Here is a 19,615-nt window from a genome sequence, read left to right on the forward strand (position 1 = left end):
TGACTCAAATCAGGGACATTTGCAAGTAAAAGACATTATAAATAATTATTATCTAATCAAATATATAGCCTGTGTCAATAAAATATTAATACTGTGTTCACATAGCTTTTGAAATTAATATTAGTCAAATTAAACCAAAGATCAACTCATATCAGATGCTGCTTATTTCACACGAGATCCTTCACTACAACATGGTATAGCCATGACACATACACACAAACGGGTGCGCGCCATTCATCCTGAGAGATGTACAGTATATCTTGTTGACAGGTTGACAGTAAGATCAAACGGACCGAGATGAAAATACTCGATTTATCTTGCGACATCAAAAAATAATAGCTATACCAAGTCCCAGACTCCCTGTGCCTATATAGCCTCACATTATAGAGCCAATAATCAGTAGCACAGCACCTCTAGACATAAACTACCAGTTACAGTCCAGTTACACAAAGATAGAGTCAGAGGGAACTACGGTATAGGTTGTCTCTGTATCTTTGTGTACAGCTTCTGAAGATGTGTTTAATAGGCAAAAGCACTTAATCAATATTGTAATTTTCTTTTCCCACGTGGTTTACAAGCTCATACACCCTGTACTGCATACATAAAAAGGCTAGATAAATTACTTTTAACTCTACAAATATTGTACTAAATTTAGGTCTTACTAGTTATAACTTAGCGACTGAACCAGGGATATCAATCAATCAATCACCTGAACACTTATTTCAATATCTCTTGAGCACATGTAATCTCAGGCCTAATTTTACTGATTAATATGTCTAGTAGTATCCCCTAAACCCTATTTATATGGGCAGTCTTTTTTTTATTCTATAAATAAAAGAGTATTTCTCTAATAACTTTAGCCAATCTTAATTTTCTGTACGGAAAGGCCGCAAGATACAACAGAATGAAAAAAAAAAAGAAAACATCTCGAATGTAGAAATAGTTAAACGCCTGGCAGCCACCACCATCACCCACAAATTAAATTATGAGAGGAGTCAGTACTTAATACAACTAAAGATTAAGAACAATTAAATTTAAGTCCTATACAGTATTGTATCTGTATCACGGCTCCTGTCTCTTTACACAACTGCCATCCCAATAGTCTTGATTTGGTCCTCTAAATTACTTTGTTTATGCCAGGTCTTGCCCCAGGTTTTCCCTCAGTGTTCTATCTAAGAGCTGGATAACCTGGGAATCAAGCAATATGTACAGTACTTGTATATATAACAGATCATAAATATCCAATGGCCCCACAGCACATTACCCACAAGCAAATATTTATATAGTTAATTAATAAAAATAAAAAGTACTTAAGAATGTTCAGCAAAATTTTATGGCTATTTAAAATGATGAAGCAAAGCACTGAAATCTTTCCCTAGCATATGTACCTTGATGTGTGTTTTCTTATCACATGATAAAACAAAGGACAAAAATTGAATTATGAAGAAGATATCGAACTAAATACTGAATTTAAACGTTTGTACACACCTACTTGAAATATGAAACATTATTTCCGCAAAACTTAGCCTTTACTCCAGGTATACCCTATAATAAATAATAATGGATGCCACTCAAAATCGAGGATGGCTGGCCTTGGGGCCACCTAGGCATGAATTTGTTTAAGGTGTAGAAGCTGTCACCAACACAACAACCACACCCTTAGTTAACTCGCTGCATGACCCAGTATTAAGGAATAGTACGAGAATACGGACAACCCACCAACTGCACTGGCTAACCATTACCTCGAAACATGATCCGCAAATTGATTAACATCCAGGTTCCCAATAACTGCTGGGTAGAAAGAGGTAAATGGCATAAAGAAACTTGCCCATAGTTTCACCCTGCCCAGGGATCGTACCCGGGTCCGCTCACCTGCGAGGCGAGCATGCTGACCATTACACCATAGGATGCCTTGTATACCCTAATACAGTAGATTCATTGGTCAGCTATACCCTAATACAGCTGACCAATGAATCAACTTAGTAGTATAGCAAAGGATACCCCAACAAGTGTGGACAAACGAAAGGTAACACATCCAGCCAAGTGAAACAAAACTGGCAATCCCGTGGAAATTTCAATGTTACGTATTTTAGTTACAACTTCAGGGGTACTAATAGCCTGACCTATGTTCCACCCCAACAACCTTTGACACCATCTTTTTTTCTTAAAGAAAGATTTTACATGATTAAATTAATCCAGATGTTACTTTGTAGCTTTACTTTGAAGAAAGTTAATAAACTTTGAAGTTTTATGGTAATTCTCCAACAACAATCGTCACCATGTATGTATGGTACTTGATAAACTAAAGTATAAGTGTCATTGTTCCAGACATAATGGCAAGAGACTTGACATCTACTTTCAATATTGAGTAAAAGGCAATGCACTCATTTGTAGAGAACAGACTGATGGAAGGAAAGATTCCATTCTTTGATTCAATCCTCAAGCTGAATATCCAAAACTTTTTGACTACAAGTGTCAAAACAGGAAGTATTTGTTCATGCCCTGTGTCATACCCTTTGGCACATATGGATGGGACACTTGGGAAGGCAACCCAAAAAAACTCTCTTAGGAGCATTAGAAAGGAGGAAACAGTGCAGGGATACTTGCCTGACATGGGCTTATCTACCTGGATCACGGATGGCATGGCTCATTAGTAATAGTGCAGATACAGTACAGCACTATCGTGAAACAATTTTTGGTCCACATTGTGACTTTGTGGTCAGCCCTGCACTCAACTACCTGTACCTTCATTTACCCACGGCATCAAGTTAGACACACAGATGGGTGAACTGGGGGGGGATGCCTTGGCACAAATAAGCCCTACTTTCACCTGGCTGCCAACCCTTTTGAACTTTATACAGAAAAGCCTAAATACTGTACTAATGACTAATGTAGTTCACATATATTATATTAGGAAAATTCATATCCACCTTCAAAGCCTCCTGTCCTTAATAAGTTTGGCAGCCACATCCACCACCCCGTACAGTAAACTACAAATTTAAAGTCAGCACATACAGTAATACAGAACCATACAGTATTAAGCACTACAAGGTAGGACCACCATACCTGCGTATGTTATAAGTCCAGCTTCTTCACATGACTGCTGTTTCTCAGCCAAATTTTCAGTCTTTCTGGAGACTCCATAATGGATGTGAATGATCTTCAAATAAAAATCTAGATAGAGGAAATGTACAATGTTGTATAGTTTTTACTACAGTACTAATATCACCCAAACACAAGGTGACCAATTTCCTGAAGATAAAAACAGGACGTCTCATGAATAAGTATATTAATAATAATAAATATATTTGGCTAACAACATAAGTGGTACATCGCTTGGGTAATATTATGAAAAATACTATTTGACTTACAACTTAGGTCTTAAGATAGCTTACAAATGCACATAAATATTCTTGTACTTTTCACTAGATGAGATCTCCTTTTGTAACTCTGGAGTGGATTTCAGCATATTGTAGGATTTGTAGCTCGCCCTAACCAAACCTCCTAACCAGGGGGCCTATCCCCCTGGTCCCCCCATCCCCCTGCTCCCCCCCATCCCCCTGGTCCCCCCATCATGGTCCCCCCATCCCCCTGGTCCCCCCATCCCCGGTATTTAAAAGTCTTTGCTAGGGATACATCATACAAGTGCCTTAGAATTATTTAAACTACTCATTGTCATCATGAAATTCTAAAAATTCAATACCGGGTGACATCCAATAATACCCTCGTATGTTGATTATACTGAATAAATATAATTGTTATTATTATCATTGACGGGCGTTAATCTTACACTGACCTCATTTAATGTCGTCTACTGATCGTCGTATAACAGCATCTTGACAAGCCATAACTACTCACTGTTGACACTTGAGGTCTCTGGTCGGTTAAAGTACAGTGTTGTCTTGACCATTTTCTTTGATGCGAAATAAAATAAATCTTATTAATAACTGTTCCTTTTGTTGAAATAAATATTTAATATAGGATTTTATAGTTATATTATATAATATACTTTACTAATGATAAAAGGGGGTGTTCTATGTAGGGGTACACTGATAATATACTTAGTTTTGTCAATATAACTGCACACACACACACACACACGCACACACTCACGTTTGATCGGTTAACTTTCAATTTTGTCTTGACCATTTTCTTTGATACAATATATTATAAATTTCATTAATAGCTTTGTTTTTTGTTGAAATCAATTTTTAGTGTAGTATTTTATGGTTACATAAGATAAAGAACTTTTCTAATGATAAAAGGATATTCTATACATGGGTAAACTAACATTATCCTGGTCCCGTAGATACAACCATACATTACCATACTATACACACACACACACTCATGTTTGGTCGGTTAATTCATAGTTTTGACTTGACCATTTTCTTTTATATAAATGTAATGATTAATTCCGTTAATAAATTTGTCTTTTATTTATCTTAATTTTTAATGTTGGATTTTATAGTTACAAAAGATATTTTTTTTACTACTACTACTACTACTACTACTACTACTACTACTAATAATAATAATAATAATAATAATAATAATTAACGGTTTATTGAAAGAGCATAGCAGCCAGAAGGGTGAAAATATACAGTTACATAATTGGGGAATGGGTTTCGATTTACAAATAATATACAACATAAGTGATACAAATAAGATATATAATAACTAGATGGGGAAAAGCTCAAACTACAGGGCATTTCAACATAGTGACAGTGCAAGAAGTAGGATTTACTGGGAGTGAATATACTGGTTTATTACAAGTTATTGATAATTTTTACAATGGTTGGGACTGGGCTGTTCTTATAGCGATCAGTTCGTGCACGTATGGGCTGGATGCGGTTATGGTGTCGAACAGCAATTCTCGGGCTAGGGATCTCAGGTGGTAGTAAGAGCCGGTGTCGAGGATGGTGCAGAAGCTGCTTACCAAATTTGCAGATGAGGTCGTGGTGATGGTCAGTGAGAGTCGAAAGGGTCAGTGTGTGAGCGCTTCTTGATATGTGGAGTAGGAAGGGGAGAGAATAATCTTGCATGCCCTCTTTTGCACCTTTTCTAGGTGTTTACGTTGTGTGGCATTTAGGGAGGAAGACCAGGTAGGGGAGGCATAGGTGAGCTTGGGAAGTATGAATGTTGAGTAAACACTGAGGAGCTCGGGTGCAGGAACTCCGAGGGACTTGAGTCGGCGGAAGAGGTGGAGACGGAAACTGGAGGATTTGACAACTTCAGTGACGTGTGGTTTCCAATTTAGTTTGTTGTGTATGGTGACGCCGAGGAGCTTAGTGGAATCTACAACCTGGAGTGTGTTGGGGCCTAAAGTAATGGAAGGGGGTGGGACAATGTCGGAGGAGAGGTTGATGTGCATAACCATGGTCTTGGTATGGTTGATGGTGACGTGGTTGTTGGTGGCCCAGTTTTGGCGACTGTTCAATAAATCCTGAAGGGCGGTATAGTCGAGAGCAGAATTGTTGACGCTGATCCCAATGGTGGAGTCGTCGACATATTTCCAGCGAGCAGTGGTTTCTCTTAGGGCGTCATTGATAAGCATAAGGAAGCAGAGTGGTCCTATCTTGGTGCCTTGGGGGACGCCACAGGTGAGTGACTGATAGGTGGAGACAGCCCCTCGGAAGCGTACAGCTTGGCGTCGGTCACTGAGGAAGTCTGTAAGCCATGGTATAAGACTTCTCCGAAGCCCGAGGTCAATAGCTTTGTTGATGATTAAATTGTGGTCGACTAGGTCGAATGCTTTAGTGAAATCAATGAAGGCGACAGCTATAGACGTTTTTCTTTTCTCGAGATGGCGGTATATGTAATCGAGAAAGCTGACAAGACAGTGAGTGGTGGAGGAAGTTTTCATATTGCCAAATTGTTGAGGGTCTACGACTCCTGCAATATCAGCATAAGCCCAGTCGAACACAAAACTTTCACAGATTAGGCTGGGTATTGGGGTGATTGCAATAGATCGTAGCTGATTTAAGGATTGTGGGCTCGTTGACTTGGGCACTGGTGATACATAAGAGGTCTTCCAGTCAGCTGGGCATCTGGCTTGACTGAGAGAAGCATTGATGATGGAGCATAGGGGTTTAACAAGCTCCGGGGAGAACTCCTTGAAGAGTTTCATTGGTAAGTCAATGGGGGTGGTAGAGCGTTTTAACTTTAGTTTGTCCAGGAGTTATATGCAGGGGTAGACTGACAATATCTAGAATTCTTCCTCAATTATAAGCACCAACGCCTCATGTGCTTAGGTTAGGTTAGGGTTTCCTGAAAGATGTTTAATAGGACTCAAGTATATCAGCAACTCGTTAACGAATTAGTGGAAAAAAATATTGCTTAAGAGTTAATACTGTAAAGACTAAATTAATGGTTATTTCCATTTTGAAAATAAGTACTAAAATAAAAATAATGGTTGGCAACAGGGAACTTCAACTAGTGGAAAATGTTGTGTATTTGGGAAGTAACATTAGCTGTGATGGTAGATGTATGGAAGAAATCAAAACAAGAAGAGGGCAATCAAAAACAGCGTTTAATAATCCAAAATACCAACTGAAAAGGAACATTATTTTCAATTTCAGAAAAAAAGAAACTGCTGGAAGGCTCTATATAGCAGGGCTGTGGGTTAGAAGCGTGGATACTTTTAGAAGACACCAGAAAGAGGTTGGAGGCCTTTGAAATGTGGTGTTATAAGCGAATACTAAGAATAAGCTACACTGACAGGAAAACAGATGAAGTACTAAGATTACCAAAAATATCAAGAAAAATATATGAAATGTACAGGAAAAGAAAAAATAGATACTTGGGACATATAATTAGGGATGAGGGAATAGTAACACTAAATTAATGGACAAAGTTGAAGGTAAAAGGGCCAAGGGAAGGTAGAGACTGGGATGAATGAATGAAATTATAAACTGGGTCCCCAGAGAGATACATAACCTCAGAGGATTGGTAAAATCAGCCCCAGAATGTTTAGAGTGGAGGACTGTGGTCGCCAACCCTCAGATATAAGAACGATACTCTGATTGATTGATTATATCCAGGATTTAATCACGTGCCTTATTTTCTAAACAACGGCAGCCAAGTTGTGGTGAGCGAACGTGTCATCCCTGAAATATCCGAAGAAGAAAATAATACATATTGTAGCAGGTATAAGGCCATTCAATTAATCCAGGTGCCCTTGTCAATTCTGAGGGTTGGCGACCATGGCCCTCCACTGCAAAATATTTTCGGGTTGTTTTTACCAATTCTCCCAAATATTGAGGTTTAAGTTAACATGCATTATGGCTACTTGGTATTATCCGGTGATTAACTAAACGCTTATAAATCAGTGAGAGGATCAGCCTGCCTAAATGTCTTCCTGTTAGTTGTTCCTTGCAGGTTATCCGCCAGGTGATTGGTCAAATGGGCCTCATCCCAATCACTAGTCTACTTCTATTAGTCCATAGAGCATGCAGTTCCCAAGGTAAACTGCAATATTCATCAGAATTCAGGGCCCAATTGTAACTTTACATAATTATACAGTATTTATGTGTTTTACATAATATCAAAATATTTTGATCACTAGAATTTCACCGATGAGAAAACATAGGTAAAAAAACTCTTTATTCATTGTATATATGAATATACAGTATATAATTTTGGTCTCCTAATACGGACTCGTCTAAATAAATCACCAGACGCAACACAACAGCCGACTAGCCCCCTGTTGACCCTGTCTGCTTTGTGTTCCTCACCGACCTGACTTCCTAATTTCACCAATTTTAACGTACCAAGATTCTTACGCTGCTAAGGCGAATGTCCGCTAAGTAGAGCACACTCACCTTGTTGCCCAAGACGTTACAACACCCTTCTCTCATCACCCTGCTGTAATGAACGTAGTCCAGCCCAGCGGTGTGTGGCGATTAAACTGTCCGGAAATGGTGGATGGTGGTGTAAGTTACGCTTATTGGACAGAATGGCAGCGGACTACTTTTGATTTATCTAAATATTGTTTGGTCGTTTCTTGAAAATCAACACATTTACAATCCTGACCACCTTCTCGGGTGACGAGTTCCGTTACCTCTACAGTATACAACATAAAGTGGTCCTGAACGTGTGTAGTAAATTATACAACTGGGACCTGTGACCTCTGTTATATTTCCTCATTACTGGACCTGCTTGTTCGTGTCATAACATATCATAATCGAGGTCTCGATCACGCCCCCTCTCCCTCACACACACTATTCCGGGACACTATTAATGGATTCTTCATGTTTCTAAAAACAATGTCTTAGCGATTCCGATACTTCCTCTCGGGTACCACATTCATCATCCCATCTCTTAAACTACTTCTCATGTCGTGCCAAGACTTCCATACCGTTCGGATTCCAAACTTAGTAGATGCAGACGAATCAGAGCCCTGTACAACCACCTCAAGCCTTCCTGTCTGTAAGTGATTGAAGGGAAGCTGACTCACACCATCTGGTCGACCTTTTTGCCTTTAAAATGATGAATCACTGTCATTCACCACATCCAGGTCCTTCCTCCTTGTCTGTCCTTGGCAAACTGAACAAAAAAAAAATCACGAGAAAACGTCACAATTTTGGCAAGGTTAAGTTAGCTTACGATAGGATAGGATAAGTTAGATTAGGTTTGGATAGGGTAGGTTAGGAAAAACAAACTTAACCTAACCAATTTTAACCTAACCTATACCAAAAATTGATTAGCTCGAGGCAGCAAACCGAGCAGAGGAGAGAGAAAAGAGAGGAGATGAAGGTGGAAGAGATAAATGAAGATAGGAGTAACCAGAGACACACAGCAACAAGTAACAATGACGATCCCAAGAACCGTATACTGTGTAAAAGGAAAGTCAAATAATACAATACTTTACTGTTTCTCACGTCAAGGGAATCACGAACGCGGATTGGTGGAGGTAAAGGGAAATAACGTTAGTTCCCATTGCCGTTATGACACGTGTTAGTGAACTTGTCTAATTTGTTCTTTCGTCATTACCGATGTTTTCTGATGTTAAATTTCTTTTGTGTGACGTGGTGATGTTTAGCGACGTAATGCTGTTTCAGTGACGTGAAAAATAAGCCATGTCTTTATATATACAGTACTCGTTTCTGCACGTGTGGTCATGAGTGCGTGACGTCGCTACGACTTATAATTGCTGGTCAAGGTGCAGGAAACTGGTTCTTATCTCTGATGGAGGGACGAGTAACGACTACACACACTTACGTGGTCATGGACTGTCTGGTTTCTCTCCCTCACTGTCTCTTCATTAACCTCATCACTAGAAACCTAACCTACCCTCATCACTAGAAACCCGGTTTTTAGCTTATGATACAGTACAAACTTAATAAGGTCAGTGAATCTCCCCATATCAATAGAAATGTAATTTATTCATATATATATATATATTGTGACAGGATATAGATAATGACATACAGGAATAACAGGATATAGAGAAAGACTTAACAGGAATATTAACATGTCTAACTAAGATATGATCAACACAGCTTAGTAAAGGTGGAAGGATGGCTGATATGAGGCTGTTGGTGAGTGAACTAACCGCCTGTGAATTTTTCTCCGAGTCATTCATACATGGAGGTATCTGGCTGGTGTTGCTTCAGTAATAATAATAATAATAATGATGATAATAATAGTAATAATAATGATGATAATAATAATAATAATAATAATAGTGTGGGACCAGCCAGGGATAATGTTATAAATTTGCTCAAACACGAAGGCAAAAAAAATAAGTAAAAAAAATAAACAACATAAACCTGACAAATATACAAACACTAAGTAAACACTATATGAAGGTTTATAAACATACTTTTTAAATATCTATCCAAAGTAATCAAAGATATTTATACAGTATCAAAATGACACGGGAAATTATGCTAGGTAGTACATTGCTAGGATAATGTTAGGTAGTACATCACAAAATAATATTTACAGGATACACAATATACGAAAAATATTCACAGAAGTAGAGAGATTAATGGCCCCATTTCCCCCTATGGGACTATAACACTAGGCAAAATTCCGCATTCCTCTGGAGTAAAACGGCGACACACTGTTCTCGGTAAGATTTTCCGTCTGAAAACTGAGATCTGAGGAAAACAAAGTAAGGCAGTTCTATGGCAAATTTTGACTGCATTTCGGGTTCAATTGAAGTTTTATAATTTTAATAATTGAAGGACATTGATTATGTTAAAACAAATTATTAAGAAATACTTTTAAGTGGCTTAAATGCAAATATATTATAATCAGAGTATTTCTACATACAGATAACATTTAATTTGCCTATAGTTTACAGCCACTGAACAGAGCCAGAATGGAATCTCAAGCCTCACCAATTACTTCAACTTCCCTTGTTGGTAAAGTGGGGTGATGCAGAGTGTTGTGGGACTTCAGTTTTTTGACCGAGAACGATGGACATTTTGCTCAGTGTGATACCTGCTTAAGGGCTCATTGGTGTCTCTGACTTTACCGAAATGACTTGTTGATAACTTCCAGAGCTTCTTGTTATTTTTCTTTTTTTTATTCTTTTCTTTATTGTAATGAATTAATCGAGAGTCAACTGTGAGCTAAAGTAACAAAAAGAGTTCCACAATGATGAGACAATTCCCTCATAATACGAATATTTGTACAACTGCCACGTAGATACCACCATTGACACAAATACATCATTACATTGCATTACTGAGCTTTAACTACAATACTGTATTAAGATCAAGCGTATTGTAGTCACCAGGGAGTTGTAAAATAAGACAAACATGTTTTCTCCGACATATTGAACCTTGAGATCTAAATCCTGCGTCTGAAAATGCATACGACTTGAAACTTCCCACAAGGACTTAACCACAGCGGAACTAAGACATGACATCTGAATAAAAATTATCTGATTCTAACTACCATCTAGAGAGTCACCTAACGTAGTCTTAGGTCCTTAATTGTAGGGCAAGAGTAGCGTTAGTAAACCATATAATCATTTTTCTTATCTCTTGGATGTAGCATGGTAAAATAATTATACCCGTGTGTGTGTGTGACTCAGGAACACGGTGACATTGAGGCGGTTCATTATATAGCTGATTTTAGCTGTTTAATTCAGCCGGTTTCAAGTTACAAGGCTGCAGGCCGACTCCACTTTCGTTACACCTGGTAGACAACTTTTAACTAAACTTTCTTCACTCAGCCCTGAGCTACTGGCCGCCCTTGGTTTATGCGGCCATGGCCAACACCACCATCAGTTCATCCTACCTTTTAACGTCTCATTACAACGGTGATTATTGACAGTACTGGGGAACTTTTTTATTGGGGAAAAAATTGATTGCGGGGCTATTATTGGGGAAATTTTTATTATCTTAACATACTGACTATTTGTGGGAATATTAATTATCCCTGAAAAACACTAATTCTGGGGATATTTTCATTTTAAGGAGGAAAATTGGATATTATCTTTGGCTTCCTCCCTCAGTATCGAGTGCACCTCCCCTAATCCATTACAATGTTGATAAAATAACGAAAAATAACAAAACTAGACGACCATGAAGAGTAACAGCAGATAATACTAAGGTACTGTGACGCAAGAGAGTTCCATCACATTCACCCGAAGAAAACGTGAGTACATTTTTAAGTCACTCGGAACTATTTGGCCGCTACTTTTATCATCCTCACGTTAGTTTCCAGTTTGTTGGGAATAAGTTTCTCGTGTTTGGCATTCAATTGATCCCCAAGTTTGTTTATGCATGAGAAGAAGAAGAACATGCCCACTATAACACCTACAGAGCCCCCAGTAAGAGCGGGAGTTTGTGGAACTATCAGAAAAGCACCAATTAAGGAAACAGTGTTCAGGATGTAAACAAAAGCGGCCAGCACTAGTCGATGGAAATGTGTCCCAATCAGGGCACCAAACGGAGCACCTATCGTAACAACGGGGATCAGAGCAAAGAGATAATCCCAGCTTTCCTGTGGCATCTCCTGGGTGACGGCGGACCTCCAAGCCCAACATACGACAGAAGAAAGAGCCATCAACACCACTGAGGTAGGCGTCGCTACTTTCTCAGACACCTTAAAGAAGAGGGTGAGGAGACTGAACATACATATATCAGCGCCACTACCGGAAAAGGACGTAAATATACCACCGATAAATCCAAACACAAGAATTAATAAAATCTTCCACCAAGTCAAGTCTGGAATGTTATTGAATGTCTTTCTCTTGTGATTCCAATTAATTATAAACAAAGTAAATGCAAATGAGAAGAAAATACTAACAAAGCCCATTTTTTTCATGGATGGTGTTAATATGGGGTCAATAACCTCCAGCCCGAATATCACTCCTGCACAAGATCCCAAGAAACTGTATAATAAGGACTGTTTCTCGATGTGAACCTTCATGTAGAGGATAGAGAAGGAGGCAGCAATCATCCCGTTAGCTTGTATTGAGGAGGACAAGTCTCGTGCTACCGCCGGCGTCTCGTTCATCACCAATGTCATCACAGGGAAGGCTATAGCTCCGCCACCCACACTTGTCATTCCTGAAAATAAAATATAAAAATGTTTTGGTTTTATTGTAATTTTTCATGGTGGGTGGGTGGGTGGGTGTGTGTGTGTGTGTGTGTGTGTGTGTGTGTGTGTGTGTGTGTGTGTGTGTGTGTTTCATATTTACAAAATGCCTTATGCCAACATGAACTTTACTGACAAAGCGACATATCCATACATGTTCCACTAGCTAATCGTCTGTCTTCCTAAAGTAGCTGACCAACGAATCTTATAAAACCCAATTACATAACAAAACTTAAAGAAATGTCGTCATCATTCGGGTAAACCTGATAGACGTGTAAATATCGAGGCAGTTCAGTACAGTAATTAGAACAGCGATTTTGCCCAGCATTACACACAAGGTCAGTTATCAAAGTCGAGTCAGCGAGCGAGTTTTTCGTCGTATTGGATAATTCAATAAGTGGGAAGATCTGAGTAAATAGCCTGTGGTTCATGGGATTTGGAATTACAAAGTATATAAACCCAAATACCCTGAGAAAGAGCTATTGACTAAGAATAAGTTACATGGACGGGGAAATAAATGAAGTAATACTAAGGTTAGCAAAAATAAAGAGAAATACTTGAAATGGGTAGAAAACGAAAACTGGGATACTTTGGTCATATAGTTAGGGTAAAGTTGAGGATAGGGGGTAGGAGGGACAGGCGAAGGCAGAGACTGGGATGGATGAATTAAATTAAAAACTGGATCACCAAAGAGATACAAAATCTTAAAGGATTGGTAAAAACAGCCCCAGAATGTTTTAGAGTGAAGGACTGTGGTCGCCAACCCTCTGATTCTAAACTATACTTTCAACGCACTATACAACTCACCAGCAATGATAGAGCCGGGGATCATTGCAATGGTCATAGGGTATCTGTCCGCGAACACATAGAAGAGGTCCCTGTAGTACATAATACACCAGTACCAGAAGTGAAAGAAAGCGGCAGGAATGAACAGTCCCGCCAGTTTACGTTTGATGGGTGACAACTTAGAGAATGGTCCTGCAGTGCTGACCTCATCGTAGCCTTCATCACCTGCTCCTTGCTTCAGTTGACCTGTAGGTGATAAATATCCTTAATTAGAACTGTGTGCCACTGAATTATCTTATCATTTTAAAGTCATCCGAGTTTTAATTTAAAAACATCCGGTCCACTTTGCGTGTGGTGTTAACTGTGACACCATTTCATATAAGGCAAGTTTTAGTCCATGCGTCTCCACAATATGAGCGGTAATTATCATTGAGTTTTACTAAGTCTCAAACACGAAGCGACCTGTGAAAAAACCCAGAGCAATACAGTAAATAGAAAATCTGCCTATATTAAACAGCTAATATGAAATGTTTATAAACGACAGTCCCCGAAACGACAGCTGAAGCCGAACCTTAATACTCCTGATATTCTGTGTACAATAAATTTCAATAATGACATTACTATTATTATATTAAACTAAACAACAGTTGGTGGGGGAAGAAACACAACATCGATCACCATCATGTGTATGGATGTTATACCACACACTAGACGCTATGATCAAGATGTATCGTGAACATGGAAACCAGCGCCCTCCTTAAATTTAAAGGATTCGTTTTTAGGCAACTTTTAAGGTCATTATTTTCACCCTGTCATGCTGCGTAACCGCTAGAGTCAAGTGGAAATGATTAATATTACAAATTTTCTTTTTCAGAACCCAAATTATGGAACATATTAATATCAGGAATGCAAATAATACTATCACACACATATCTGACTGTACAAGCTATCAAAATACGATTATTATTACGAGACAGTTATCGGGAAGGGTGGTTTTACAAGATCAGGGTGAGGGTAAACTTCAGAGCTACTCATAGACTTCCCATCCCGTCTTCAGATGACACAAAGATCAAAGGAGGAACTTAGTGGTTACTCCGTTTGTTTGTCATCGATCTTAGTGACTTGGGTGTCTGGGTGATATCCTTAGGCCTCTTTGGCATTAAGCTCCTCTTGTACCGAGTCATTTTCATCGTATTAAACGGAGCTATAGGTCGACCGGTGATTCGGTCAAGTGATTATGTCTTCCTGTTAACTGCAAGTCACCTTTAAGACAGTCCTTTTCTGACTCGTACCGCTCGACCTTGCAGCTGTGTTCCGCCCCTTGCATAGTATCTACAAGTATAGTGATACCTTGTAGATACCACCACACTACATAATTCGTCTATGGTATTTAGTGTCAGGTATATTATGGTTACCTTAGCTGAACTACAGTGGGGTTTTAACATTTACTTTTGTCAGCCATGTGTTGTTGACGGCTGTACCAGACCAGGAAGATCAAATAAATGATACGCGTAAAAGAAGCAGAATTGCGTAAGTTGCTAACATCAACAGAAAGTAGTCGGCCACTACATGTTGAAGAGTTTGCTCTCGTGTCTTTATTGCAGGTGAAAGGAAAGATCAACGTTCACTGTTGACGTAGCTAAGTCAACAATGGATTGAATAATATGCGGAAGGATTGTAAAAGCAATGACGTGTGGCCACTTGACTATTGTATCCTCTTTCAACTATTTAGGCTATAATATACACCATAGGCATAGAACACACGAGTGACATAAATTGATCTAGACTCAGAAATGAAATAGTTATCACGTTAGGCAAGCAGTCGTCATGGGGTTCTTTCACTTATATTTACTATAATACAGCCAACTGAAATTTCCTGTTGGTTCATAGAATTTTGTGGCTAAAAAGACATCTTAAAAGAGGCGGTGAAGTCATGGTGTTTCCCAGCCACTATCTGCCATGGTGTTTCCCAGCCACTATCTGCCATGGTGTTTCCAAGCCACTATCTATCTGCCATGGTGTTTCCAAGCCACTATCTATCTGCCATGGTTCACCTTTATAATAACAATATTTCGACCTCGTATTGTGACAGCTGTATGACACGTTATTTATCTGCTAATAATCGTATATTTTTTTAAAGATAAATGGTCAAATATTTATCCATCTTGGTCGGGCTCCAAGAAAACAATTTTTTCATGATAAATAATTGTTGAATGGCAAATGTATTATGAGAATGAAGTATCGTGACTAAACTACTGTGTACAATATCACCCTTCATGCCTACCATTATCAACAAAGACATCGGGAAATCCAGACAGCGTGGTAACCCTGTAAGTAACGCTGATTATCTTATACCGTAACTAATGTATCCGAGATGTGATGATACGTTACTTATATACATAATTACTCTATGAAATTGACCTGGGTAATGGTATAAATGACGTTGTTTTAATACCTGTTTTACCATTATTCTTTGACAGCTGTTCGTTCTTATACACAATTCCACTTCCAACCACAAATTGATGTAAGCTTCCAGTGTCTTGTTGCCATCACACCACTAGTTCACTATGTTATGACAGCACACGTTGACAGCCTCCGGATCTTGACAACCTGTGCTGTTATAACATTGGTGATAATTTTCCTCAACACTATATCTCGTGTATTTAAATATCTTATGACTGAGTGCATAAGCATTGAAAGTCATGCCTCTGCAATGGTAATGTTTCTTGGCGTGACAGACATCGTAGTGATCAATTGTCTTTAGGTCACGTAACTGCGATAACGGAATGCCAAAAAAAAAAAACTATTCTCTTAAATTCCTGCAATGTGTTAGGTTTCCATGAGGTGCAGTTGTTATTTCGTCTTTAGTTTATCTTTCTTATACCGTTTTAAGAGGTTAAAGATGCCTGTGGTTAGTTTAGAGCCTCGCTGTTCCTGATGAGTTTCTCCTTCAATCATGATAGAGTGTCGTCTTCGCATCTACTCCGGGATCGAACCTAGGACGTATTGTAAAAACACGCACACACACGAACGAGAATGACAATTAGGGGCGATATTTCATTAGAGCAGACAGCCGGACAAGACGTTAGTTGCATTTAACACTATACTCGTCGTCAGGTAAACAATGATTCCTGTAGATACCTTAATTAGATTACCTGAAGAGTGACCCCTCCCTACCCCAGCTTATGTCACCTGAGGGGATGAGGTTAGGCTAGGGTGGTTATTCTTCAGGTGGAATAAGCTGGGGGAGAACTTTGAGCTGATCTCTATAATTTTGATCACATTAGTTGGTAAGTGAATAAGGAACAGTATTATATTTACGTATATCTATTTTATTAAACCTATATTCCGCGATAGTTGAAAATTTATTATTTTTTTTGTGATGACGGTATAAAATTTTCGTCAAAACTGGGGATCTTTTTGTTGAGAATCATGTTCTTGCCCAATCATGTGCCTTCAGGGAAAACGTGAGTCGAGAGAGGAAAAATCTACTGAAAGTGAGTCATGGCAGAAAATACACACACACACAAATAAAGCTACACAGAAGTGGGTTCCAGAGAGCCAGTTAAACACAATTAAAAATATTCTAGGAAACAAGATAAGAGATGGAGTTTACCCATTAAAAATAACTCGACTAATGCTCACCTTCCCAGAAATATTTCTTGCACCAGAAGGAGAAACCATGACGACACCACTTGCCACAGCAGCCTCTGTCTCGTCTGGGCGTCTCCCCTTCCCCGATCATGGCTGCCTCCACTTCGTACACGCCTCTCTCCATCTCACCCATTGTTCGTGTATTAACTTTAACTAGTGATGACCTCTGCTGTTTCCTTTCTTCTTTATCGTTGCTTCAGGGAGGAAGATCTTCTTTGTTTTATAGATCTTGTAACTGCAGTTCTTAAATATCTAATGGGAGAAAAAATATACGGTTTTTAAATGAAGAACCTCCATTGGAATTATTATATTTCATGTTTATAACCGACCTGAATAATAGAAAAGCTCTCGTCTGTGATAACCTTGTGTAATTAAAGCCATGAAGGAGTATACTGTCTTAGTTTGGTGTTTTGTGCTGCTTAACGCCAGACGGCTTTATCCAGGTGAGAAAATTCCCTTCCACGCAATGGGTTAATTGTTTTGTGAAGGTCATTTACCTGATGGGCAGCCGCTTGAAGAGAAAGGAGGAGGAAGAGGGGACGGGGAGGAGGGGGGGACGGGGAGAAGGAGGGGACGGGGAGAAGGAGGTGACGGGGAGAAGGAGGTGGTCTATGAGAAACTGATGATGTCATAGCCTGTTTACCCCGCCATCTTGACGGTCAGTAGAGCGACACTCGTAATCCTCTCATCATTCTGATCTAGGTGTAACGGAAATGGATTCTGTCTAACATTTGCGCAATACTAGACTTACTGGTGTGGACTTGACGGTACTAGGAAATTAACTTTATGATGCAAGTACATATGTCAGATACCAAGAGCATCTGGAGAGGGTTTTTTTTTTACAGTTTCTAATAAAAAGTGACCTAATCTAACCTAACTCACACACGTTGGGAAGGTATGGAGCGACCCTTACCACTGTTAACATTTTTAATCACGACTAATATTATCTTAAGACTTTATAAACAATACATTTGACATATTCCCCCTGTAATAAAGTCTTAAATCAGCATGACAAGGCCAACGCCACGTCTCAATCAGTTCCTTTACGGTATAACCCTCAGGTTCTTGGTCACCGTGCTGGTCGTGTGATTATTGACTTGTAATGTTTCACTCTCTACTGATCAGTGGTGGTGACTGTTACAACATCAGCCACGCCATTATATACAACTCGGTGAGACATGGGGAGGTGTGTATATATATATGTTACCTGCCCCCGTACACACCTGTTGGTTTAGATAGTCCCACTCTTTGCATGACTAACCTACTGCATGCACGGTTCTCTATCAGTGACCAAGCTCCAAGCAGACAGCAGTCGTTCTGGTGGAGAGACTTCAGAAAAGCCTCTGTTTAATACCTGAATGAGTGTGGGAACCTTGAATGGGAGCCTGAGAGAGCAAGCTGGCTACATACATATATAAGAGATCTGTTCACTGCCCGTCGTTAGATTCACTCTTACTCTGGTGAGGATAACACCTATTAGAGAAAGTCTTCATCTTGTATCATTGATAACTTTAATGTGATTCTACGTAAGAACACCCAAAACATTATTACGAAATTCATTAATCTTGGATCATTGTAAATATATTATGTGACTTTACGTATGAACACCCCAAAAATTATTAAGAAATTCATTAGTGTTTTGTAAGGAAGTGTTTAAAGATTGTGGGTGATATAGAATCAAATGTATACCATTCTCCAAGAATCACTGTGGTATTCTGCCCAGTGACGAGGGATCTACCTGTGGAATGGTGACCTCAGAAACACGTTGAAATATACAGGTAAGTTCTAAGGTGACATGAAGATCTTGGCGCTCCTGCCGGCGGGATGATTGTTACCTACAACCTTTACTTTGACGTAATAGCCCCAAGGGTCAGCAACCTGACCCTCTGAGTTGAAACTTCCACTTCAATCTTGTTTCTAAAGGTAACAAATAACACCCAGTAATATTATAACCTAACCTAACCTAATGCCTCCAACACTAGAAACATCATCATCACCAGTAACAACGTCTACAACACTAGAAACAACATCCCCAATACTAGTAACAACATCTACAACACTAGTAACAACATCTACGACACTAGTAACAACATCTCCAACACTAGTAACAACATCTCCAACACTAGAAACAACATCTCCAACACTAGTAACATCATCTCCAACACTAGTAACAACATCCCCAACACTAGTAACAGCATCGCCAACACTAGAAACAACATCTCCAACACTAGAAACAACATCTCCAACACTAGTAACAACATCCCCAACACTAGTAACAGCATCACCAACACTAGTAACAACATCCCCAACACTAGTAACAGCATCGCCAACACCAAGAATGTGCGGGAGGCTGGATTAACTTAGGGGAATCACGTGGGAAATACCAACGTGACACAGGGCTGAACTCACAGTCCGTCAGGGAGATAGACCTTTACTGTACCGCCTTGTGGGATTTTTCCTTAAGAACAGTTAGAAAGATTTAGCCATGAAGACAAAATAAAATATAAAGGTAAATAATATCAGAAAAATATTTGTGCTTCGTTGCATGTGAAACCTTCGTCTAACGGAGTATATGGACAGAGAAGTCCGCTATATGTAAAAAAAAAAATATTAG

The 19,615-nt window shown here is 39.1% G+C and overlaps 2 protein-coding genes across 5 annotated transcripts in view; both read right to left on the reverse strand.

Moving 5' to 3' along the window:
- LOC121870283 (DNA polymerase theta-like) overlaps nucleotides 1-3,898 on the reverse strand; it is a 37,482-nt gene extending 33,584 nt beyond the window's left edge. The window contains exons 1-2 of one of the 3 annotated variants that reach the window (XR_006089689.1): nucleotides 3,797-3,895; nucleotides 3,067-3,160 (exon numbers count right to left, since the gene is read on the reverse strand). Coding sequence is in view for 1 of the 3 variants with exons in the window: in XM_042372070.1 (XP_042228004.1) it covers nucleotides 3,797-3,801 (5 nt within the window). In the remaining 2 variants the exon portion in view is untranslated. Of the gene's footprint in view, nucleotides 1-3,066; nucleotides 3,161-3,796 lie in introns of all 3 variants that reach the window. The other 2 variants (XR_006089690.1, XM_042372070.1) reach the window with 2 other exon arrangements.
- A 5,469-nt stretch (nucleotides 3,899-9,367) lies between these two features.
- The window catches only part of LOC121870286, a 66,068-nt gene continuing 55,820 nt past the window's right edge, over nucleotides 9,368-19,615 (reverse strand). For both annotated transcript variants that reach the window (XM_042372076.1, XM_042372075.1), the window contains exons 2-4: nucleotides 16,993-17,253; nucleotides 13,369-13,593; nucleotides 9,368-12,533 (exon numbers count right to left, since the gene is read on the reverse strand). In XM_042372076.1, the coding sequence (XP_042228010.1) occupies nucleotides 11,644-12,533; nucleotides 13,369-13,593; nucleotides 16,993-17,134 (1,257 nt within the window). In that variant the 5' untranslated portion in view covers nucleotides 17,135-17,253 and the 3' untranslated portion in view covers nucleotides 9,368-11,643. The remainder of the gene's footprint in view (nucleotides 12,534-13,368; nucleotides 13,594-16,992; nucleotides 17,254-19,615) is intronic.

The sequence above is a fragment of the Homarus americanus genome, unplaced genomic scaffold (assembly GCF_018991925.1).
Source record: "Homarus americanus isolate GMGI-L3 unplaced genomic scaffold, GMGI_Hamer_2.0 scaffold18710, whole genome shotgun sequence".
Lineage (NCBI taxonomy): Eukaryota > Metazoa > Arthropoda > Malacostraca > Decapoda > Nephropidae > Homarus > Homarus americanus.